Raw genomic sequence first — 25,765 nt, forward strand, 5'->3', positions numbered from 1 at the left:
TGTAGTTCAAGGCAAGTTACAGTCAGGTACACTAGTTTGTATTTGAGGCAGCAGAAGGTTAAATGACTTACCCAAAGTCACAAGGGGCAGCAGTGGGGTTTGAATTCTGACTTCCTTAGCATCTCTCCAGACCAGCATAGATGGTTTTCCTTTTTCCCCCCTGGACAGTAGGCATGATGAACACAGAATGTGCTTTGCCTGTTCCTACTATAGGGTGGACTCAGCAGGAGTCTGCAAATTTTTTTTCTCATATGGGGAGTTCAATTAGTCCTGCAAATGATCTGGCACAGAAAGGAGTTGGAGATGCATGGGGTCGTGTCTGAGGCCAGCAGCTTGGGCAAGCAGGAGGTGGCATCAACAGCTCTGGTTTTAGCAGGCCCATCTTGTGTCATCTGGAGGGATTAAAGGAAAACAAATTAGCAGATAAGGTCTAGTTTCTCCTTTCCTGGCTCAGCCCACTATAATCATTGGGCTACTTTTCCTTTCCAAAAATCCTTCCCTCATGCAAATAATCCTGGATCTAAGTTCATCAGAAGGGGGAGGTTTTCAAATCCATAGCACAAGCTAGAAATCAAATGTTTCCCCATTAAACTTGCAGATTTATCTCCCCCCCAAGTGCTTTTACAGATTGTGTAGTAGTTCTTTTCTTGTGTTTGGGTATGAAATTGGTTTGTAATATTGAACAGGATAAAATAAGAACACCAATATATTAACTGATGTACTATTTGCTTTTCTTTTCCAGTGCCTGTAATCTATCAAGCAGCTCCCTCACCAATTCTTCACATGATATGAATAATACGCACATCGATGAGCACAACATCCAGAATTATGAAAATACAACTCTCTTTTTTATCTCCTGTTTTCAGTACCTCATAGTGGCAGTTGTATTTTCCAAAGGGAAACCCTTTAGACAGCCCTGTTACAAAAACTGTAAGTTTGTATCTGGCTATACCATTTACTCTTTATCATTTCACTTTTCAGTGCATATTTAGTCAGAAATACAAATGCCTAACAAACCTGGATTAGTACATGCATTCAGCACTGGTTTTAATTGCCGTGTACTGCCTAGAGCTCTGTTGACTAGAAATTCTCAGTCTGGTTGTATAATGTGAACTTGAGTAATCCATGTTGCCCAAATTGTTTTAAAAGATTTGGCTTCTCAAAAGACCTCCCCTAACAGTGTCCTGTTTGAAATTCTGTATCTACTACAAAAAATCAAGCACAGCTTGTAGCAAATTAATGAACTGTTTTGAATACAAAAACAGCATGTTAACTATGTGTGAATTGTGTGAAATGCCACAATCTGCTTTAAGCCATGGTAGTTGCCTCCACTTCTTCAATGGTTAAGAACATGGGCAAGCTGTTTCTGCTGATGCTTCCTTCATTTGCAACCCCCCCAAAGTGTGAATTTATAAGCCTTGCTTGCCCATCCTTCCAACTAAGGCCTTGATGCACTAAAGATTCCAACTGGATCACTGTTGGCCGATTGTGGACCAGTGATCGATGTGCTACCAAGTTTGCATGCAAATGATTTGCACGCAAACCCAACAGATCAATTGCTCAGTGAACGAATGACACATGCGTAGAGCCCTAACAGCAGTGACAGGAGAAGCAGCCTCCTGTCACTGCGGTTTGGGCTTCTTTAATAGCACAGATGTCGTTTGTGTGTTACACACTCACAATCTGCCCCATTAAAAAAACAAAACAACCCATGCTGATGGTCCTCTCCAATGACCCCCCCCCCCAAGGCAGCAAATATGACATGCCTATTCCCTCCTGTCTGGCCGAATAACCCTGCGCCATGCCCCCCCCCCCCAGTCCTGCCCACCCCCCGCACCACTGACCTCCCTCTCTCACCTTTCTCCTAAAAAAAAGGCAGGAAGGATGCCCACTCCCTCCTGCCATCAGATACTCCCCCGAACCCCACCTCCACTCCCTGAGCCCCCCCACCCCTGGTACCTTTGGTAGAAGTTGGAAGCTAGAGGAAAACATGGTCCCTCCAGCTCTAAGGCCAGCCCGTCGAATATAATGGGCCTTCCCTTCCCTGGTGCACCATGTGATGCACAGGGAGGAGTCTAAGACCTCTCCCCTTGGGCTTAGGCTCATCCCTCTATCCCTTGTGATGCATGGGGAGAGGCCTAAGGTTCTCTCTTGCTCAGACTAGATAATGACACGGGGACAAATTTTTCCCTATCCCCACAGGAATTGTCCCATCCCGGTGAGTTTTTTTCCTGTCTCTGACCTATTCCTGCAATTTCTGTCCTCATCTGCACAAGCTGCAAACATTTTCAAATCATAAGTGGTTGAGGCTTGTGCAGTTAAGGCAGAGCTTACAGGAATGGAACAGGGACAGTGGCAAAACTTGCAGGGACGGGACGGGGAAATTGAGTTCCTGTGGGGACAGGAAAAAAATTGTCCCCATGCTATTCTCTAGCTCAAACATCAGACCTTAGGCCCCTCCTTGTGCATCACATGTGATTCAGAGGAAGAAGCCTAAAGCCCTGATTGGCTCAGATGCCTAAAAGGAGGTACCTCCCAAGGGAAGGGGTATTAGGCGTCTGAGCCAATCAGAGTCTTAGGCTAATCCCCATGCATAACATGGTGCACTGGGGAGGGGAAGGCCCTCCAGTTCCCAATGTCTACCAAAGATGGGGGAGCGTTTGAGGGGGCATCCCTCCTGCCTTTTTTTCCAGTACAATCCCTCCTGCCAATTTTCTCTCGGGTTGGGTGATGGGGATGGCATGGCAGAAGGAAGTAGGTAACCCTTCTGCCAATTTTCTCTCGGGAGGGAGGGAGGAGGACCCGGTGCCACGTTTGTTGGGGGTCGTCATCGGCGGTTTGGGGAGAGTCTTTATCGGCGGTGTGGAACTTATTTTTTTCATTTGTTTTTTATGGGACAGATATTTTGCCAGTGTAACACACACAAAATATCTCTGCCATTCAAAAAAAAAGAAAAAAAAACCCAGGCAAACTTTACCCAATAAACCACAGTATGGTTAGTAATCACAACCCAACACTTTCACCAAATATGGTGCAATAAATGGAGACTTTACCAAAAACCAGCAAACACAAACCAACCCAATTTAGCTTGTACAAGTTAATTTAAATGCAAAAAAAGGGGAAAAAGCCTCCGGAAATATAGCACAAATCAGCCACTACAGAAGCTTAAGGCCTGCCCCAACAAACCTCATGGAAATAAAAAAAACTCCTTTTTGCCAAATTCAAAATGTTTCTGTGCAATGCAATGAATGAAAATTGGATAATAGTGCAAAAACTACTTATCTTGTCTTGTGCAGAGGATTGGTGCACCAACGATGGCCAGTGTTTCACAATTTGGTAACACAGTTACTGACAGATCTAATCAGTTGTTCTTTTCCGATAGTTAAACCCCCCCTCCCCCCCCAATTTTAATTTTTTTGCATAGCCAAGCGATGTTAGTGCATCAATCACTTGGCTACTTTGCGTGGGGGTTTTAGCTAATTTGCATAGCTGGATCAGCAAATGGACGATCGAGGGGAAAAACACGCAGTGAGCCATTTTGTGCATCGAGTCTGTAAAAGCTATCATTGCTAAAGCTATGAAAACAGGTTTATAGCAATGTTTGTGGACTTTAGTGCATCTAATCCTAACTTGTTTCTCAAAAGCTACAGTATTAAATCCCTTTCTCCTTCCTCAATGCTACTTGTTGGTTTTCAGGTTAACCCTCTCCTTATTGTTTTTTCCTTATTTGTTCTTTTCTTTACTTATTGTAGTTCCTCCCTTTTCCCTCTTGTTTTACTTCTGTTTGTCTGGTGTATGTGTTTTTGTTTTTACTAACCAATCCCCAGTAGTGATATGTTTTGTTTTTAATCTTCTGTTTTTGTTCCATTGTATGCTGATAATGGATTTTATTGTACACCGCTTTGAATTTTGGATTAAGTGGTATAAGAAATCTTTAATAAACCTTGAAGCCTTGAGTTTTACAACACTTTACCAAAGCAGTCCTCATTGTTGCCAGGTAGACTAGCATTTTGATAGCAAGAATTTTAATTAGGAACATAAGGCACCATTCCATGAAGAGTTTGAAAGATTAAAAGGCAAACTTTGAACACAGATATCTGAATAATGGGAGGTCAACATAACATATAAAAGTACTGGGTAAATATAGACATGAACGCTTGTGAACTTGATCAACTGGGCTGCAGCATTACGCAACATATCATTTAATCTTTTTTTATTTTGTTAATTCTAATGCAGAGAGTGATATATTTTGGGAGATTTGTTATTCATAAGTCTTTCAGGTATGTGGCCTGATATTTGTAATATACCTTTTTTGTTTGTTTTAACAGTTTTCTTTGTAATATCTGTGATTGCTCTTTATACCTTGATCCTGTCCATTATGTTGCATCCAGTTGCATCAATTGACAGCTTTCTGGAGGTAAGAAATATTCATTTTCTATCCACAAATTTAGAGAGGGCAACTGTATGTAATTTCTGCTTGCTAGACTTAATCATCAGTAGTGGCTTTTGGAAATAGTTTGGTTGGAATTGTGCTTACAAATATTTGCTTAAAAGCTCAACTTAAAGTGTTTTTTGTTGGTAATTTATTTTTGTTTTGTTTTGTATTTTTAAAAGTTATTATAAGCAGTTAAATCAGCCACACAAATGGGTGATGTTGTCTGCTATTTACAAAATAAAGTAACTCTCTTTGGATCTCTAAACAAACTGTCAAAGTTTTCTGAGCATTCACAGGCGTTTCTGCAGGAGCTTCTCAGTATTTTTTTTCTCATACTGTTTGGACATAAGTAGCCTGGTCTCAGTCTCTAACATGTTTTTTTTTTTTTCTCAAATCTTTTTTCTTACGTTTAAGCTTTTATTGGGGGCATAGCTTGGAAGCACATGAGCACGGTCGGGTAAACAGTGAGCTCCGTCCTGATAGATTTTTTAAAGATTAATAGGTTACAAAAATTTGATTTTATCCAACTAAAAAAGGAGGATTTGTTAACCTATGGCGTCCGGTAAGCAAATTAAGGCTGATTCAACTTTTATTGCAACGGGAAGCGCTAAAAGAGTGAAACCCGAGCCAGCGACCCCCTCGAAAAACCTAACATCGAAAGACAACCTGGACAATAATGAAATACTTCTTGAGCTGCATGCAATCAGAGAAATTGTATCGGATAATTCTAAGAAGATACAGGAAGTGAAAGAAGAGATCGCTATCCTTAACAAAAAAATGAAGATAGCTGAAAACAAAATGGTGAACCTGGAACATAGAATGGTGACGGTTGAAACAGAGGTAATTCAAATGAAGCCTGATCATAAGAAGATTGAGGTACTTACTCAGATGCTGGAGGATTGCTGTAATAGGGAGAGAAGGAGTAACTTGAGGTTATTAGGGCTTCCAGAAGGGGCAGAGAAAAACAATATGACTTCCTTCTTAGAGAACCTCCTCCCTAAAATCCTGCCAATTAAAATGAAGTATCCTCTAGAAATTGAAAGAGCCCATATGATACCTTCAAAGAGGATTGACAATCAAAAGGGGCCACGTCCAGTAATCTTTAAACTCTTAAGGCACCAGCAAGTATTGGAGTTATGTCGCCTTGCCAAAGAGAATAAAAATCTAAAATTTCAGGACTCTCATATCCACGTTGTGCCTGACTTCTTAAGGCACCAGCAAGTATTGGAGTTATGTCGCCTTGCCAAAGAGAATAAAAATCTAAAATTTCAGGACTCTCATATCCACGTTGTGCCTGACTTTGTGCCGGCCACTGCAGCTAAGAGGAAGAGTTTTCTTGACTTAAGACCACAGCTGAGAAGCATCGGTACAAAATATGGTTTGATCTACCCGGCGATTATGAGGGTGACCTACAGAAATAAAACATCTAATTTCAAGGAACCGGGAGATCTGCAAGAATTTTTACAACAACTGGAAGAACCTATGAATTTATAAATACCCTTATTTTGTTATATTTTTTCCAGGAAATGAGTTAAATCATATAACTTATTTAAGGTGTCAATAGTAAGGTGTCAATAATATAAACTTGATATGTAATTTAGCACAGTTAATTTTAAAGTTTAACGGCTCATAGAAGAAAACGTTGAAGTTAGAACGTTGACATCTGTGGGTGTAAGGAATTGTTACCATGACAACAGATTTCAAAACAAAAGCAATGAAAAGTTGTTATAAATGTAACCACATGATTGATTATTTTATTTTGTTAATATTAATGTGGAAATAAATATATGAAAATGTATTTATTACTAATGTATCTGATAATAGATATGATTCATGGGCTTCAAGGCATGAAAAGTGGAGGTACAATCAAAGTTCATGACATTTTCTGCTTTGAATCGATTGCCCTATTTTTATCACTTCTGAATGATATGGTCAATTATATATCTTCCCACATTAACTTACATTTTATTTTGTATTAATTACAACTTTTCAAGATGGATAATTATTATAATAGATATTGGTATAACATTGTATAAAAGTGATTTAACAATTAATATTAGAATCTTTTTTAGTTTAGAAGTTTATTTTATTGGTAATATTACTGATCAGTTTATTACTGTCTTACAAGGTAATATTCGAGCAAGATATTAATTTCTTCACTCATTCATTATTTGTTTAATATTTATTCAGTATGAGCGTTCATACTGATATAATATAATGATGAAAAGTTTTTGATGTTATTTATATAAATAAGTATGAGGCATAAGTAACTATCATATTTATTTATAGGAGGAATTGATTTGTTTACTGGGGATATATTTCTAAGGGATTAATTTATTTATATACATATTATTAATGTAACTTATTATTGTGGAACAAAGTTAATGATTTGTCTATTGGGGGAATTCTCTTTACCTGATCTAATATGTGTGTTTTCAAGTTTTCACTTTTACCATTATTATGGGGGGATAGAGTGGGTGGAAGGGGGGGTTCGGGTGAGTTAAAAAGGGGTAAGGTTCAGGCTCAAAAATTTAAATTAAGGAAAATGGTGTCTGTTAATGAGATTCGGAATAATTTTAGTTACTTGATTTTGATTAATTGTCTTGATTATAAAGTTTATGATGGCGTTCAAAATTTTCTCACTGAATGTTAATGGCCTCAATCACCAGATCAAAAGAAAAAAAACACTAGCTTACTTGAAAAAACAGAATGCTGATATCTACTATATACAAGAGACTCATCTGTCTATGGCAGAGTCAAAAAAACTGTTCTACGGGAAACCGTTACAAGACTCAAGCTACGATTTTTGGGGAAAAGCTCCGTTCCCGCGGTTACCCGCATCTATGAGGCAAACTTGGTTCTTTTTGTTACATAGAGCTTTTTGGACCCCAGTTCGTTTACAGAAGTTAGATAGCTCTAAGTCTAATAGATGCTGGCACTGTAATCTGGAAGTGGGGACATTGGATCATTTAATATTTTATTGTCCCTGTATTATGACCTTTTGGAAATCAATTTGATCTCTAATAAATTGTCTATTAGAAAACCATGTAGCACTATCATATGATACTATTCTGTTCAGTATGTCAATGAGAACAAAAAGTCAAATTTCATCAAGCAATAACAAACTTTTATTGATTATGACAGGAGTCACCATGCAACATATTACCAATAATTGGAAAAATTATACTAATCTTAGTTATTCATTCTGGTGGAATTTGTTGTGTCACATTTATAAGATGGAAAGAGTAATTGCTTTGCAGAAAGGGAATTATAATAATTTTATAAAGATCTGGGGGCCATTGGCAAATTATTTTAATGAGTAGACATCATTTTCCATTGATAGTATATTTATACATAGGGGGAGGGGGTTGGTATGAAATTTTATTAAATAATTAAGATTATTATATTTATAGTTTATGTTTGATTGAAATAATTGAGGAAGGGTGGGTGGGAAGGGAATAAATTTTATGTATTTATGATGATAATAGAAAGAATTTCAAGTGTTCTGTAAAAGTTTTGAATGATATAATGTTGTGCACTTGTTATAAGATTTAAAATGAATAAAGAATTAAAAAAAAAAAGTTTAAGCTTTTATTTCCTACACTTCAAAAATCTCTATTTTTCTTAACTCCATGACTAGTGATTACACCAGGGTTCATGAAGTGTCTAACCTATGACACCAAAATGGGCCTTTTGGATTCGTAGGAGGTACGAATACTCTGTTTTGAAACCTCACATGATGCTGCAACAACTGACAATTTCCTTAAGAGTTGGAAAAAGCTGGAATAGTATAGCAGAGGTTCTGGCTTCCTTGAAATCATCTTTAGAGCATGACTTCTCATCTTTATCTACTCCTATAGCCTCTGCTTTTTTAGGGGCTGCAAAGCTTTGTAAATCTCTTCAGCCAAAGAAATGTCAAGCAGTGCCTTCTTTAGCAACTCTCCAGACTGGCATAAGTTATCGTACAAGCGGATTATATCTCATCATGACCAGCAGGTGGAGACTGAAACAGAACTTTGGAATAGTACATAATAGGTGTCTCTCCCTATTCCTATCAGTCTTCTTTCAATCTCTAGTAGGTGTAAGTGAGCTATACCCTTCTCCCTTGGTAGGGCTGTTGGAATTTGTTTAGGAATCCTAGTCCCTGTTTTTGTGCAGGATTGAGCTTGGGTGGGCCCTGTTTTGGGGTCCATCTGACCTTGGGGGTGTCATACTCGATGGGTCTCGTGCTGGATCCCTCCCCCCTTTTCCTTCACCTCCCCAACATTTTTGTAGAGGTGCCTTAGCAGTAAGCCTTGTCCCTAGTTCAGGTAAGGCATACTGCTTTGAGAGCCAAATGGAGGCTGTTCTGTGAAGAAAAAAAAATCCTCAGGTAGTGCCGGTCTGAAGGGTTGGTTTCCCTTTAAATTTGCTGTATTTTACTGTATTTATCAATTAACCGGCACTTTTTTCTTTGCTAGGTCACGTATGGAGCAATGAGCACTTTACAAGGGAAAAAGTGCTCATTGTGCTCCAGAAACGAGGCACTCGCGGCCGGCCTGTACAAGCGGTGTACAGGCTAGTTCGGTGGAGGAGCCTCGTCAACAGCAGGTGCCGTTGTCCAGGGCTCCCCGCCACTAGTGCCTCGCGAGTCGGTAGGGAGCATTGGGGAAGCCCGGTCTTCCCCCCCACCGCCCACGGAGGGATTTCCTCAGCCGCCGACTGTGAGGGTAGAAAGGATTCCCTTACTGCTGGTTTGGCCAGGGACTCCCTCTCAGCTGTTTTTTTTTTAGCAGCTGGGGCAGTTCAGGCTTCCCAGCCGCTACAGGCCCTGGAAGGGGTTATTTTTGGTGGTATCTTCGCCATTTTTGACGGCAGGCTCCTCCATCTTGTCTGCAACCTTGGGTGACCTTTCCCCTGCTGTGGCAGGGAGTCCCATGGGACCTCTGGGGGGGGGGGGTTCCCCTGATTTAATTTTTGTTTATCAGTGAAGGGTTGTAAATTCAAAAGATTCCATGAACGTATGCTTTCATATTGGCTATTTCCAATATAGTATACTACTGTTTGCAGCTTCAGGAGTGTTTGCTGAGTGCATAATGGTAGTTTGACTTGATTTGCAGCAGTAAGATTGTTTTTCCTTACTTGAATGACTGGCCAATAACAAGGACCTTGTGTCTCAAGGTCATTGCAGTCTATTCAGGTAACAATTAGCTTTTTAGAATTGTGAGATTTCTCACCAGTTACCAAAAGCCGTCTTCCACCATCCCAGACATTTTTTTTTCTCAAAAGCCTTATCAAATACAATTAAGAGTCAGGTTTTTCTGACTAGATAGGGCAGGTCAGTTTAATAGGTACTGTCCAATACATATCTTCAGCAGTAGAAGAGTAGACGCCTCTGCTTGTGTTGTCTTGGTGCTGTGAGTCAAACTCATGCAATGCTATTTCCTCATCTACACATGCAAACCCTGGTGGGAATAAAAATTTCTGTTGAATCAAGGTACACAACAGTAGTCCCAAGCAGAGGAAGGCTACTAAAATGTTAAGTTGTCTATTTCATAGGGTGTATGGGAACAGACTCAAAGATCTGAATATGTATAATTTGGCGAAAATGCAGGAGAGGTGAGATATGAGAGATGTTTAAATATCTACATAGCATAAATACACATGAGGTGAGTCTCTTTCATGTGAAAGGAAACTCCTGAATGAGAGGGCATGGAATGAAGTTAAGAGGTGATAGGCTCAGAAGTAATCTAAGGCAGTGGTTCCCAACCCTGTCCTGGAGGAACACCAGGCCAATCGGGTTTTCAGGCTAGCCCTAATGAATATGCATGAAGCAAATTTGCATGCCTATCACTTCCATCATATGCAAATCTCTCTCATGCATATTCATTAGGGCTAGCCTGAAAACCCGATTGGCCTGGTGTTCCTCCAGGACAGGGTTGGGAATCACTGATCTAAGGAACTTCTTTTTTACAGAAAGGTTGGTAGATGTGTGGAATAATCTCCCAGTAGAGAAAGCGTGGGACAGGCAAGTGGGATGCTGTCTTTATCTGCCACAATATTTTTCTGCTTCTTTGACCAAAGGCCGTCCCTTTTTTCATCCTCGGAGCCAGATTTGGGTTTGATTCACATACTGCAACAAGAACTGGGGAGCTTATCTGAGTGTATCGTACTCAATGTAACTGGTCATCAGCAAAAGACTTCTGCACAAACCAACTGGAGCTGAGTGATCTAAAGGCCAAAGTAATTCTTATTCAACAGACAACTGAGTGGTTCTATGCTACTTATACAAGCCAGAGGGAGAAAAACAGCAAAAATGAGGAATTTAGTAATATAGGTGCTTTTTTTACATGGCAACATAACAGAATAAAATAGCCAAGTTAAACCAAATTTCTAGCACCTTTCTTGCATTCAGCCTATTGAAAATCTAATTCTATGTTAACATCGAAGCAACAAATTTATTTTTAGTGTGTTGTCTTTAGATTCACCCTGTTGTATTAAGCAATTTGTGTAGTGAAATGTGTATCATTTTCATTCCTATAAATTCACACCGTTTAACAACTTTTCTTTAAAGCTGGTTTGTGTACCTTATGAGTGGCGTATCAGAATGTTGATCCTTATCATTGTTAATTCGGTGGTTTCCTTATTAGTGGAGGTAAGTAATTCAAATTAACCTTTGATCTTCCATGTTCAACATTTCATTTTCTTGGACTGAATGGAATGCATCTCATTTTTAAATTCAGATTCTGGTGTAATAGTTTTGCAATAACAGATTATCTCCAAATACAAAAATATCTAGAGTGAGCTCAGTCTGTCGGGAAGGTTGAGATTTGTGTAGTCTGCCAACAAAGGTGACTGTCATGTCTCAGGTCTTTGCCTTTAGACTTCATGTCGGTATAAAATTGGATTTAATCAGGTTTTCATGTTTACATTTTTACTGTTTTGCTTTATCGATGGATGGCTTTATATGCTCGAATATCAACTTTATATACTCGAATATAAACCGAGATTTTTGGACCAAAAAATGGGGTCTCAGTTTATGTTCAAGTCAGTGCCCACCCCCATCTTGGACCTGTTATAGGCCTCCACTGGGCCTGCCATAAGACCTGGTGCTCCAGTGGTGAGCTGGGACAAGACGGATCCCTCCTGCTTCCTGTCCTGACTGACTCAACCATTTTCACATCCCTCCAGCCCCCCAATTAGGATAAATAGTACCTTTAAAATCCCTGGTGGTCCAGCAGTGAACCAGGGCAGGAGCAATCTTCCTGCACTCCTGCCCTTTGCAGAGCCGCTATCTGAATGGCTGCCATGAGTTCTTGAGGCTACCATGAGACCGCGGGAACTCGCAAGGTTGTTGCGAGAATTCAGGGATTTTAAAGGTTGTATTTATCCTAATTGGGGAGGCAGGAGAGAGATGAAAATTGTTAGTCGGCTGGGACAAGAGGCGAGAGGGATCCCTCCTGTCCCAGCCCACTGCTGGACCACCTGGTCTTAACAGCAGGCCTGGTGGAGGACTGCAGTGCATCTGGAAGGAGGGAGACAGGGTACAGAGTTGGGCAGGGAGGGAGGGGGGCTGGGTACAGAGTCTGGAAGGGGACTTTAATATAAACTCTCCTCCCCCCCTGGTTAATTTTTAGTCGTCTTTTTTCTTCCTTTTGGGGGGGGGAGGGAAGGTTACCTCGGTTACAGCATTTAGGGATCTTCTGCTTGGAGAAGAGATGGCTCAGGGGTGATATGACAGAGGTCTATAAAATATTGAATGGAGTATAAAGGGTGGATGTGAATTACTTGTTCATTCTTTCCAAAAATACTAGGACTAGGGGGCATGCAATGAAGCTACTAAGTAGTAGATTTAAAACAAACCAGAGAAAATATTTCTTCACACAGCTTGTAATTAAACTCTGGAATTTGTTGCTGGAGAATGTGGTGAAATCAGTTAGCTTAGCAGGGTTTAAAAAATGTTTGGGTAATTTCCTAAAAGAGAACTCCATAGGCCATTATTGAGATGGCTTGGGGTAATCCACTGCTTATTCCTAGGATAAGCAGTAGATTTCCCGAAATCTGTTTTAGTACTTGGGATCTAGCTAGGTACTTAGGATCTGGGTTGGCTACTGTTGGAACAGGATACTGGGCTTGATGGACTATCGGTCTGTCCCAGTATGACAGTTCTTATGCTGTTATGTAGAGGTACCCTCCCCCCCATGGTACTTAATAATGTACAAACATGATTCAGAATGGTGTAATTAATCTGCTTTTCCACTCTCTTCATGTTGCAATGTGTGACATTAGTACAGCATTGAGAAAGAACAAGTATTACCACTTGAGTCAAATAGCTAAATATTTTACACTAAATTGGTAGGCTTTCTGAAAAGCACTACCTCACATAATTTACTGTGGATACCTAATTACTAGAGGTGTTTAAGCCAAAAATATTCATTTTGTTTCCTGTGTTATTTATTGGCTTTCTTTTTTTCCCCCTGATTTGGGACATTGTCAATAGTATATTGTTGACATAGGATTCCTACCCCCTTCCTTGAAATTTTAGGGATTTTCCTGTCACTACAATATATAGTTGTGTGTACTAACTATGCAGCACATTTTAGTGAACCTAGTCCTGAGCTTGTTGTAGCTCTAACTTTGCGTAAGATTTTTGAGGAAGAATGAATGTAGTACAGTAGCATAATTTTAAACGGACCAGAAGTAGAATTTAATTTTAATTTAATTTAATTCTTATATACCGCTAATAACCGTGAGGTTTCTAAGCGGTTTACAAAAATGAATGCATTAAAAGATACAATAAATAAAAATAAATAAGATAGGTACTTGGAAATTCCCTAACTGACCCAAAGGCTCACAATCTAACTAAAGTGCCTGAAGAGACAATTTATGAAAAATAAAGCTAAAATATAAAGACAGAGATAGATGTAGAGATAGGAATGAATATTTCACCAAGTAATAAATAAATAAATTTAAAGCTAGAATTAAAAATAAATAAATAAAAAATAGAGATAAAAAATAAGTATCAAGAGAAATAAAAAAATATATATTTAAAGTATTCTCCCCTGCTGGATCGGGGGAGGGGTGTAACTGTGATCAGGTGCCCTGCTGGAGAGGGGCTCCCGATACTGCTGCTGGTCTCAGTGAGCTTCTTTAGAAGTCATCTTGCACATGTAAGAAGAGACATGGCAAACTCTAAGGCTCAGAGTATGTCAGCATAGGTATCAACCTGGGGGTGGGGTGTGATTTAAATTTAACGTTGGCATTAATGTCCTAAGTTTAATGCTTGTAAATTAACACACAACTCGTTTTCATGTCTTAACCTGGGCCATTAACATGCTAATTTAATGAATGTTCATGACTAAGGTTTAATGTACTTCAGTACATTGGCCCCCCAATTAAGATTCCTGTCATGTACGGCAGATGTATAAATAGCTGAACAGAGAATAAAATGGACAGTTGTATCACTTGGAGCCAGTGGCATAGAGAGGGAAGGAGGCACCTGGGGCGGTGGCATCCATTATCACCATGCCATGCACCCCCCCCCAAAAAAAAAAACCTCTCCACCATCTTGCGTACATACTGGTTACCCACCCCATCTCCCCTCCCGTATACCTCATCATAATCTCCTACATGTTGCTTGTGTCAGCCTCAGCTCTCCCTCTGATGTCACTTCCTGGTCCTTCAACCAGGAAATAATGTCAGAAGGGGAGAGATGAGGCTGGCGCGAGCAGCATGTAGGAGTCGCTGTTGCTGAAGATTTTGGAAGAGGTGGGTGGGTGAAGAAGAGGAGAGATAACAGCACCCCCGCCAAGATGGCTCCTGAGGCGGTCCACACCCTCTGTCGCCCTCCTTGCTACACCACTGGTTGGAACTTAAAATCTAGTCAAGAGAGATAAAATTACAAATAAGGTATTTAGCTAATGGATCAAGATGCCTGCTTTTGAGAAAAGGACCACATAATCTAATGGGGTAAAACCACAAGATGTCAGGACTGTGCTTGAAAAATACTGAAATGGGTGGGGAGGGTGAGGAAGGGATTTTAGGCAAGCTATTCTGAACAGAAGGCTGTTAGCTGTTCATATTTCAAATTCCTTTTCTGCCCCATTCAAAGCAAGTGAGAGAAAAAGCCCCTTCACCCTCCGATCAGTTCTTATAAAGTTCCCATTTTTACTGTAGGCTTCTTTTAAACAAAAAAATGCAGAGATTTTGCTGCACTGTAAAGAAGAAAAGTCAATAAGTTCAACCAAGTATACATTAGCAGTACAAATGTAAAACTGCTCTTGTGCAGGTCTATACTTATGTTTACTATGGTCTTTATACTTTAGATCGTTTATCTTTTATGCAGCAATGTCAAATGAAATAAAGCAATGGCTCATCTTTGGTTGTCATAAAAGAAATGAAACATGAATTAATAAAATACATGAGAAACCTTCATCCTGTTTTCAAGTAATCTCTTGATGTGATTGTTGAAAATCTGCAATAATCCTTTAGATCCCCCACCCTCATTTTAAATTGCTTTTATCAGCACTGTTAATGAACACATCAAATTATCCTACCTAGTCAAAATAATTCAAAAAGCACTTTTTGAAATGATGATTAAAAATCTCCTGAATCTTAAAAAATATCATGCTTACAAAGGATTTTTTTGTTACAAAGAAATAGTTTGTCCATAAGACCTGGATGATTATCCTTTTGGGCATGTTATAAGACCTTGAAGTACAGATGTTCAATGTGTTCATGTACACTAAACAATCCTTTATTTAAGCTTTCTGAATAAGATGAATATTCACATTATCACTATAATAGAGCCTTTCCTAATGAATGGACATCAACTTTGTGTTCTCAATTTTTGCTGTATAACTTCAGATTTAGAGTGATTGCATTCTGCTTTAGGTCACTTTGTAAAAATGAGATGTGTGGGTTCCACTTATACTGTATATTTAATATGAAAATAGATGAAGAAATTCAGATATTTATTCTCCTCTCTAAGGTAATCTGACTATGAGCAGCTAGTTATCTAATGTAATAACTAGAGAGATCAGTTAATTTCTAATTAGATGATTGCCTTAAATCAATATGGCAGCTGCATGTGGAACCCAGTTGTCTCATTTTTTTTTCAGTAGCGTAATCACTGCTTAAAAATTGATTTGCTTGTTAAAGATGAATTATTAGTACTTCTCTTAATTCCTTCCACCCACTGCAATGCCTCACAGAACTGGTTCCTTGATATGGTCATTTGGAAGCTTGTGTTCAACCGAGACAAGCAAGGAGAGTATCGCCATCCCATCTCACAGCCGCAACAGGTTGGAATTGACAGATTTACTGTAAATTATTGTTGCATGAAGGAAAAATAAACACAGTGGTTTTCCTATTAAGAAAAAACTTACGTTATAAACCAAATTCTTAATAGCCTACTTGTATTTCTTTAACAATACTCCTAACTTCAGCATCTACTAAAATGAGTAATAATGCCTTTGAGGCATATATTGAGAGAGAAGTTGAATTTTCTGGAGGCACTTTGAATCTTTAGCTTTAGTTGATAGTTGGATGGTTTACATGCTTGCTTGTTTGTTGTTGGACAACAGGTTTAAATATGTAGGCTCCACTACCACATTTAAGATTTAATATATGCCTATATTTATATTAAGTTAACTTACGTGGGCCTTCTCATGTGGATTCTTGCCAGGATTGTGCAAATTTAACGCCTTTAGCACGTTCTTGTGACGCAACTTGGGGGGGGGGGACACTACAGCATCCAACTTAGCTTCTCCCCAGCTGAACCAGGTGGCAAAACCGCTCAGCTAGCCCGGTGGGGTGGCCGTTATTGCTTTCAGGGCTCGGCATGGCTGGTATTTCTGTCAGCCAGGCTGTGGACCTTTCACAGCCTAAGAAACGCAAATGCAAGTCATCTAAGGGTGACTTTCCGCCCCAGGGGCTGGATACTTTTTCTAAATTTATGTCATTTTTGTGGTCAGAGTTTCAGAACAAGTGTTCTCCCCAAGAGCTGAGCAGTCTCAATCCGCCTCTGCAGCCTCTTAGTGTCATGATGCCTTTTAGCACATCCTTGCCTCAACCCGCTGCGGCGTTTGCATTACCTGATCCTGATCTGAAGGACCCGGATGCTGATGTTTCCCTTACTGATCCCTTGTTAGCAGGTACAGTGCGTCTCAGAGCAGGAAATCAGGAGCTGTGTGCTAGATCTGCGGATCCCTCTGGGATCTTGTATTCTATGGATGATACCTATGGTTATTTAAGTTTGTGGATGTGCCGGACCTTATTGCTGAGTGGTTGCAGGAATTGAATTTAGTCCTTCAGCTGGCTCCTTCCACTTCTTCCTCCTGGCTATGTGGTATGCGCTCTCAGTCAGCTACATTTCCCTGGCACCCTGATATGAGTGTTCTGGTCTTGGAGCAGTTTGACTCTCTAGAGGGCTTTCTCAAAATTACTAGAGCTATACCCCGCTTGTATCCTGTGGCACAGGAGTGTCGGCAGCTTTTGGGTCAGCCCAGGGTAGATTCTTTGATAGTGCAGATGATTAAATGCACCTCTATCCAGTGAGGGTGGTGGTTGTGTTAAAAGCCAAGCAGGACTGCCGGGTGGATGTGGTTCTCGGGAAACTTTTTTGGTATCAAGGCTGCTTCGGCGACATCCTTTGTGGCACACACCTGTCTCTCTCTCTCCTCTCTCCTTTCTCCTCTCCCCTCTCTCATCTCTCTCTCTCCTTTCTCTTTCTCCTCTCCCATCTCTCTCTCTCCTCTCTCTCCTCTTTCTCTCTCTCTTTCCTCTCTCTCTCTCCTCTGCCCTCTCTTTCTCCTCTTTCTCTCTCTCTCTCTCCCTCTCTACTGCATACCCTGGAGATTGAGGCAGTGGATCCCCCTCCTCAGCTTCTGATGGCCGGGACAGAATGTGTGACCTCATGAGAGTGTTGGTGAAGGTGGCAGTGTACTCTCTCTGCCTACCGAATGCTCAGGGCTGATGATTCCACTTCCAAGGCTACTTTGGCTAGGCTGCCTTTTAAAGGGCAGTTATTGTTTGGCAAAAGTCTGGACGACCTTAGGGATTCTGTGATGGGACCGTCACCCTAAGACACTACCTGATAGTAGATCCAGACCCTCCAGGGGTTCTAGTTGCTCTAATTTTCATGGCTTATGGCATTCGACTGTATGCAAAAACAGTTCAACCGTATGCAACGCCATGTCGCAGAGATTTTCACTGGGTTCCCAATGAAGATTTACTAGCTACAGGCATTCCCAGCCTTCCACCTCCTGTTCTGAAGATGTGCAATAGTCACACACAAGATGCCAAATACAGTCTCTAAAGTTTCTAGAAAGGGCTAAATCCTTTCTCTGCTCAATCATAGTATATTTCATATTGCAATGGCTCTCCTCAGGTTTTTTTTTTTGTTGGCCAAAATCATTAGATGAATCTTCCTGTGCTGTACTGCTCTAGGTAACATTGCAGTTTTGTACAGCTTAAGGCTTTATGGAGCTTATTTGCTAAACTGGTTAACGTTTTGCACCTACTGCCTGTTAACTTCAAACAATAACCTGCAGTGACTTCAAAACCATCTCAGTAATTGTTAAGGCTTTCCCAGAATTCTTGTGCAACAGTACTGGTAGTCTTGACTAATGGGTTAAACCCTGATTAGACATCAGGGTTGTAGAGCCCACTATTTTGTTTTCAAGCTGCACTTCCTATAACTCTGGTATGAGCTTCATCACAAGCAAGAAATAGGGGGCCTGGCTGTTCTGCTTGAGTTTAATTTTTTAATATTTTTGGTGGGGGTTTATTATCTGGTCAGAGGCTTTTGATGCTGCATGATTCCTGAGCTCCGCCCCTGACCCTGCTCTATCTCCATCTCCGCCCGCCCAATCTCCACCCCAGACTCTGCTCCTATAATAGTACTAATCATAATACAATTTTTTCCATTCATTTTTCATACACTATAATCTTATTAACAACACATAATGGTTAACCACAAAATTAAACTACACAAAGCACACTGTATGTTTCTAAACATTCATTCCTACCAGAACACAGATAACTCCTAAGCAAATATTGGACCACAAACTAAAAGTACTAATATATAAAAATGAAACCCTAAGATGCAAAACTCTGCATACAATGCAACACCACAGAAACAGTGACACATCTCCTAATACTGTGCAAAATATGAAGACAGTAGATGTAAATTTGAAAAAACTGATACATAACAATCACCACTTTACAAATTAACAAATAGAAATAAAACAAATAATGAGAAATAAGAAAATACCATTTTATTGGACTAATCCATTTTTCAATTAGCTTTCAGAGGCCAAATCTTTCTTCAGGACAGTACAGTATACTGCTGTTATGGTATCTTGCTCTGACCTGAACAAAAGGGTTTAGTCCCCCCGCCCAATTGCTTTATTTCCATTTCCTATTTATAAATTTTTATCAATACAGTTACAAGACTTCTTGATTCTACAAAAAGCAACAAAAAAATTTCTTTCTACCTTTTGTTGTTTCTTCTTTAATCATCTTCTCTTCGCTCTTCTTTCTATGCAGCGTTTGTCCTCTCTCCCTTCCATGCAACATCTCCCCTCTGTCTTTGCCCATTCCACTCAGCCTCTGCCCTCTCTACCCCATCTAGTGTCCGCCCTCTCTCTTCCATACGGCATTTCCCTCTTTCTATGTCCCTTCAATAAACTGTATATCCTGTGCTCCTTCTCTCCTTTGTACATGATTCATTTCAGCTCACCCCCTCTCCATTTTTCTGTTTCCACCCCCTCCCCTATCCTCTGGCATCTCTCTCTTCTCCTTTCCTTCTTTCCTTCCCACGCCACCCCATGGTCTGTCATCTCTATCTTCTTCCCTCCTCCCATGCCCTGGCTTCTCTCTTCTCTCCTATCTCTCCCTCCATGCTATGGCACATCCTCTCCTTCCTTTTCCTCTGGTCTGGCATTTGTCTCCTTAGTTTCCCTTCCCTCCCCCCATGCCCTGGCATCTTTCTCCTTCCATCTCCCCCTCCATTATCTGGCATCTCCTCTCCTTCCTTTCTCTCTCTCCCTCCTTCCTTCCTTTCCCCTGGTCTGGTATCTGTCTCCTTCCCATCCCTCCCTTCTCCTCCATGGTCTGGTATCTACTTTCCTTTCCCTCCCTCCTATGGACTTGGCTTTTCTCGTTCCTCACCTCTCCCTTCCCTGGTCTTCTTTCTCCCTCTTTCCCTCTCTCCCCAATTGGATGCAGCAGCAGCAGCATTTCTCTTCCATCCCTCCTCCCTCCTTCCTCCGTCCCTATTGCAGCGCAGCATTCACAACTCGCTGCTCCTGCTTGCTTCAGGCCTTCCTCACTACTGGGTCCTACCTATTTTCTGTTTCCATGATGTCAGGACCCAGCAGCGATGAAGGGCCGAAGCAAGCAGGAGCAGCAAGTTAAATACCTCCCTCCCTGTCCTATCTCCTGCCGCCGCCACCCAAGCCCAAAACAAGCAGGAGCAGCGAGTTGAAGCCTCCCTCCCTGCCCTATCTCCCACCGACGACGCCCTAGCCAGCAAGCAACTTCGCCCATGCTCCAGGGCTCTAACACTGTGCTTGCTGGCTTTGTTTCTCCTCCCTCTCTCCTCATGACATAACTTCCGGTTTTGTCGGAGAAGAATTGGGAAGCTGGCAAGCACAGCGTTAGAGCCCCGGAGCATGGGCGAAGTCACTTATAGGCTACTGCGGGAGATAGGGCAGCTGCCCTGTTTGCTCCCCCCTAATCCCAGGCAATTTTTGGAGAGGCCACGGCCTCTGTGGCTCCCACTCCCCCCACCCCGTTCCAATGCTTATGCTCTGGCTTACAAGTTTTAATTGTGGAGACTGTCCAGGAATTAAAGTTGGAGCTGCCTTAAGCTTCCATGGCTCAGTGCTCACTCATGAACAGCACTAAGGAACAGAATACCCGTTTTCCCTCGCATCCAGAGATCACTACAATGTTAAACAGATCACTAGGATGTTCCCAAGGGGGCCCTTTGGGGTAGCTACATCCACGGCTAAAGTGGATTCACTTGTGGCGCAGGTTATGAAATGAACTTCACTGCCTAGTACAGGGGGAGTAGTCCTCAAATAACACACAGGACCACAGAATAGACTTTGTAATCAAAAGACAATTCGAGGCTGCTGCACTGGGATTGAAAGTGACAGTGGCGACATCTTATATTGCATGGCTCTTCAGCCTTAGGATGCAAAGGCTATTCACCTGATGTTATTGCTATGCTCATGAGGTCTAAGAAGCAGTCCACATTAGTGGCCTACATGAAAGCCTGGAAGTGTTTCTGGAATTGATGTGACCAAAAATGATCAGACCTGGTGACCGTACTGTTTTTGGTGGAGCTGGACTTCTAGCAGTTGGCTCTCCCAAGGTACAGATAGTTGGACTTTCCTGCTTCAGAGCATAGTTCAGCAAGTACACACAGACATCCCATCTGGATGTTTCCAGATGTTTGAAAGGAGCCTTATGTCTTTGCCCTCCAGTGTGCCAGCCTTTTCCATCTTGGAATCTTAATTTGGTCCTGTGGGCCCTTGTGAAGGTCCCGAATGAGCCTTTGGGGAGGTATCCCTGAAAGATCTGACGGTTAAAGTTTTCTTAGTGGCTGTGATGTTGGTAAAAAAGTGTCTTGAGCTGCAGGCTCTGTCCTGCAGGGAACCCTTTTTTCGAATCTCGGAGGCTAGTGTCTCGATTTGAATGGTTCCTTCCTACCAAAGGTCATGTCAAGTTTTCACGTAAACCAAGAGGTGCGACTCCCAGCCTTCACACCTAAGGGAGTAAAGAAGGCCTATAGTGATGAAAGTTCTGGATGTGTGAAGAATTTTGGTTCATTACTTGGAGGTAAATAACAAGTTCCGCCTGTCTGATCACCTGTTCATGCTTACGATTAGAGCACATCAGAATAGACTGGCATCTAAAGCGACCATATCCAGATAGATTAGAATGGCTATATCTTCTGGCTATATTGGAAATGGAAAGCAATCTCCAGTGGCACTCCACTCACAGCACCGCATCAACTCGGGCAGAGTCTAGAGCAGTCTCTTGTGCGGACATTTGCCACTTTGTTCAGTCTCCACACATTCACTAAGTTTTACAGGGTAGGGATGCCACTTTTGGGTCCTCAGTACTGGTAGCAGGCTGGTAGTACTGCTTTGATATGTCTCGCTGGTCAAGACTACCAGTCTATTGCACAAGAAGAAAAGGTTAGGTTCTTATTTTGTTAATCTTCTTTCTTGTAAACAGAAGTGGTAGTCTTAACAACCTGCCCTGTCAGATATATACTAGCATGCTTTCTGTTTCAGACATGCGTTATGTGGCATGTTAGCCGTAAGTGTCTGTTAAAATCCATTTTATACACCTAACATAATTTAACAAATAGTCCCCTATATATAATAATGTGGAGTGTTTTCTGTTATGTGTAGTGTTTTTCATGGTATCATTTGCAAAATAAGCTGTTGTCTTGAATGTTCTCTGGATGCCAGCAGGGGAGATGCAAGCTCTAACTGATGCATGCCAGTGCCATCCTCTAGTTAAATAAGCCCTTTGTTTACTGGGCATATATAGGAGTTCCTGCACTTTCTGCAGCTTCCCCTGTCTCGTCATTTTTTTTTCTCTGCTGCCCCTAGTCTCATCACTCTTAATTCAAAATTTTGTAGCTCTTTGCATTTGAAAACAACAAAATAAAGCCCTTATTTTAGGAATCTAATTTAGAGAAAAGGATCCAGACAAGCAGTGACCTCGCTTGCCACATCAGCACAAGGTATGAAGATTGAAAGGTTCCTGCTGAGATAATGTCCAGCTACCAACCATCCACTGCAGCTTCAAACTCACCAGAAAGTGTGCCTGCATCTCACCTGCTTGTCTCCAAAGAAAGTGGAATTGTTACCTGTAATAGTTCTCTGTAGACAGCAGGAGGATGCAGCCACAGTTACCTGCCCCCCATTCCCACAATCATTTACAAAACCTACTCAAACAGCTTGAAGACAAAAACTGATGAGAAGGGGGAACTCGCATACATGCCCAGTAAGACAAGAGGCTTACCAAGAGGAAAACACCAGTATATAGGATCATTCAGAGACTTCACCTGCAAGTGTGGCTGCATTCTCCTGTCTACAGAGAACTGCTGTTACAGGTAAGTAACTCAACATTCTGAATATTACAAGTGAAGTAAGTCCTTTCTAGTTTATGAGTGCTTTATGCTCCAGACAATATAACTGCATATTGGATTTAGCTTGTACATATACAGAATGAGGTTGCAGTGATTAAAAGTAGGATTTAAGTTGTTTCTATCAATACAGTGGTACCTCGGTTTACGAGTGTTTTGCAAGACGAGCAAAACATTCGCAAAATCGGCGCCTCGGAAACCGAGCGTGCTTCGATTTGCGAGTGCCCCTCCTGCAAACCGGCACCCTCCCCCCCCGCCGCCATTGGGCCCCCCGCTGCCATCGGGCAACCCCCCCCCCCCCGCCGCAACCTGAGGTCCCCCCAACCCACCCGAACCCCAGCGGGGGGGTGCCGGATGGCAGGGGGGGGTGCCGGTTCGCGGGGGGGCCTTCGGGCGGAGCAATGGCGGTTCTCGTGGGGGGGGGGAGGGAGCAGCGCTGCTGGCCTCGAGGGGGGGGAAGGTGGGGGGTGGAAACATATCAAAGCAAGTTTCCCTTACTTCCTATGGGGAAACTTGCCTTGATATACGAGCATTTTGGATTACGAGCATGCTCCTGGAACGGATTATGCTCGTAATCCAAGGTACCACTGTACATCTTTGTTTTTTGGTACACTGTGGGCTCCTTTTATGAAGGGCCTTAAAGCGCAGAATAGCGCGTGCTAGCCGCTACCACCTCCTTTTGAGCTAATCTGGTGCATGCACTAAAACCCTTAGCGCACCTTCGGAAAAGGTGCTTTGCCCAGTGAAGATTGATTATTTGTCTCCCAATCTGCAATCTCATTGGGATAGGACAGAATTATCTGTTTTATTTTTGTTTTGACAGTTTGCTGCATAATTGCCCATTTTATCTCCTCACCCCCCAAAAAAGTTATTTCAGGAGTGGTATCGGCATTTCTGTAAATAGATTTGCTGCTCTTAACTGTTGAATGTTATAACTATGCATTTATTTTTCACATTTCTTATAGGAGACTGTTGACCGATGGGGAGGCTCGCTCTTGTCCTGCCTTTTCACTTGTACAAAGAAGACACCAAAAGCCAGGTATATGCACCTGGCCCAAGAGCTGCTATTTGATCCTGAGTGGCCACCTAAACCCAGAACTACTACAGAAGCCAAGATGATATCCCAGCAAAATGGCTTGTATCAGATCATCACTGTTACGTAGCAATTAATCCAAACCAAGTGGGGGTTTTTTTAACTTAGGTATTCAGGGGAAAAGTGAATCTTGTCCTTATTTGATACTACTTCAACATAAACATTTTACATTTGGAATTCCAGTACAGACACATTGAACTGTACAATGTTTGTAAATGTAATATCTGACTTTAACCTTTTGAATGCCAAGTTTTGAAAGAAGCATATAGAACACACATGTTGTACAGTATTTGAAACAGAAACATTTAATTTATCTAAACATTTTCAACCTGGGTACAATGGTCAGATCGAACCAGTACAGGGTGAATACATGTGCCCATGTTTTTAGGAATAGTGTTTGTTTCCAGCAGTGTGGTATTCTGAGTGGCACAGGCTACAGAAGACACAGTATTGGAAGCTCACGAACAAAGCCAAGGACATTGCTCGTCACTGTTATGCATTTTATGTTTTTGTAAAAATAGAAAAAAAAATTAATCCCTTGAAAAGATTTTTCTATTTATCTGTATTTATTTTGTGCTATTGGTTGTGATTATTTTTAACAGCCACTGACTCAGGAATACATTTTATCTTTGTAATATTGAATTTTTAATTTCCCCTACCATTTGTTATAAACATCAGCAAAAATACATTTTTAGAACAGGATCTTAATGTTGGCTTGCTTGTGCTGCGTGTTCTTATCTTGTTTATAACTGTGACATCACGTATCAAAATTCCTTTGACGTTCACCTGTTCATTAAAGTGACTGCTGTTCCTGGAAGGAAAAAGGGGATTGAAGTTTTTTGTTTTTTTTATTCAAGAAGGAGAGTAGGACATGGCGGTAATATGTCTTAACAAAATGTTTATATAATACATTTTCTGTGGAACTATTAGGCTGGGCTTTGTCATGTTTGCAGTAAAAGGAGCTATTTCATGATCTTAATTTTTATTTTTTATTTTTAGCTTTGCAGAGCTAATTTTTAGAGTATATCAGCACTTAAAATTAATTCTAAGCTAGATAGGTTCTCAGCTTGTTGCAAAGTATAGAATATTATCAATAATATAATCATAATAACCTCTAAAACAAAATAACATACAAAATGCACAAAGAAACTAAAAAACTTCATGAATTCTCACAGATTTAAACAAATCCAAATGGGTTTTTTCCTTCAAAAAAGTAGACCTTCCATAAAAAATAAAGGGTTAGATCAGTAGTTCCCAACCCTGTCCTGGAGGACCCCCCCATGCCATTTGGGTTTTCAGGATAGCCCTAATGAATATGCATGAGAGAGATCTGCATATAATGGAGGTGCCAGGCATGCAAATCTGCTCTTTGCATATTCATTAAGGCTGTCCTGAAAACCCAACTGGCTTGGGGGTCCTCCAGGACAGGGTTGGGAACCACTGGGTTAGATAGTAGGGCTCAAGACACAGAAGATATAATAGTTCATTCCAGAGCGCCAGACTAATGATTTGAAAATGCTCTGGAGGATGTCTCCAGCAAACAGTGAATTTTGAGGAAGGTATGAACAAATAGGACTCGCGTTCAGACCAGAAAGAATGAGATGAACAATATGCCTGTACAGCTTTTAGAAATATTCCAGTATACGGAGCATCTTTAGCAGTTTAGTACCTGTTGATGAGTTACTTACCCTAAGCCCACAACCTTTTTCCTTAGAAAAGGTTAGGAGAGAATCCAATTTAAATGGAATAGTGAGACCACCCCCTAAGTCAGAATGATGCCGGGCAAAAGGAAAATAAAATGGAATCTGTAATTGCCCCAACTTTCTGGTTTAACTCCAAATTGCACTAGGCTGAACAGACGAGGCCCTCCAAAGACACCCTTTGTGATAAGTCCAAAAAGAAGGCCATCGGTCCATTCTATTAGAAAACTAAGGTCTCAAAGGGGGACTAATTCCCTGAAGAAAAACAGGACCACTGAGGGACCTTGATTCTACCTTCTAGACTCTCAGAGCCTGAAGATCCAAATCCTGTCCAAAAGCCTATGTTGAGCCCAAATGGGGTTGCTGGCATCATGCTGTGAAAG

At 41.2% G+C, this 25,765-nt stretch overlaps 1 protein-coding gene across 3 annotated transcripts in view; it reads left to right on the forward strand.

Annotated features, from left to right (window-relative positions):
- Positions 1 to 24,384, forward strand: part of ATP13A3 (ATPase 13A3) — a 164,198-nt gene extending 139,814 nt beyond the window's left edge. Inside the window, exons 29-33 of one of the 3 annotated variants that reach the window (XM_033958170.1) lie at positions 743 to 930; positions 4,329 to 4,417; positions 10,989 to 11,069; positions 15,628 to 15,717; positions 23,555 to 24,384. In XM_033958170.1, coding sequence (XP_033814061.1) covers positions 743 to 930; positions 4,329 to 4,417; positions 10,989 to 11,069; positions 15,628 to 15,717; positions 23,555 to 23,752 — 646 coding nt within the window. In that variant the 3' untranslated portion in view covers positions 23,753 to 24,384. The remainder of the gene's footprint in view (positions 1 to 742; positions 931 to 4,328; positions 4,418 to 10,988; positions 11,070 to 15,627; positions 15,718 to 23,554) is intronic. The other 2 variants (XM_033958169.1, XM_033958171.1) reach the window with 2 other exon arrangements.
- Positions 24,385 to 25,765: the final 1,381 nt, after the last annotated feature.

Source organism: Geotrypetes seraphini, chromosome 9 (assembly GCF_902459505.1).
Source record: "Geotrypetes seraphini chromosome 9, aGeoSer1.1, whole genome shotgun sequence".
In the NCBI taxonomy this organism is placed as follows: Eukaryota; Metazoa; Chordata; class Amphibia; order Gymnophiona; family Dermophiidae; genus Geotrypetes; species Geotrypetes seraphini.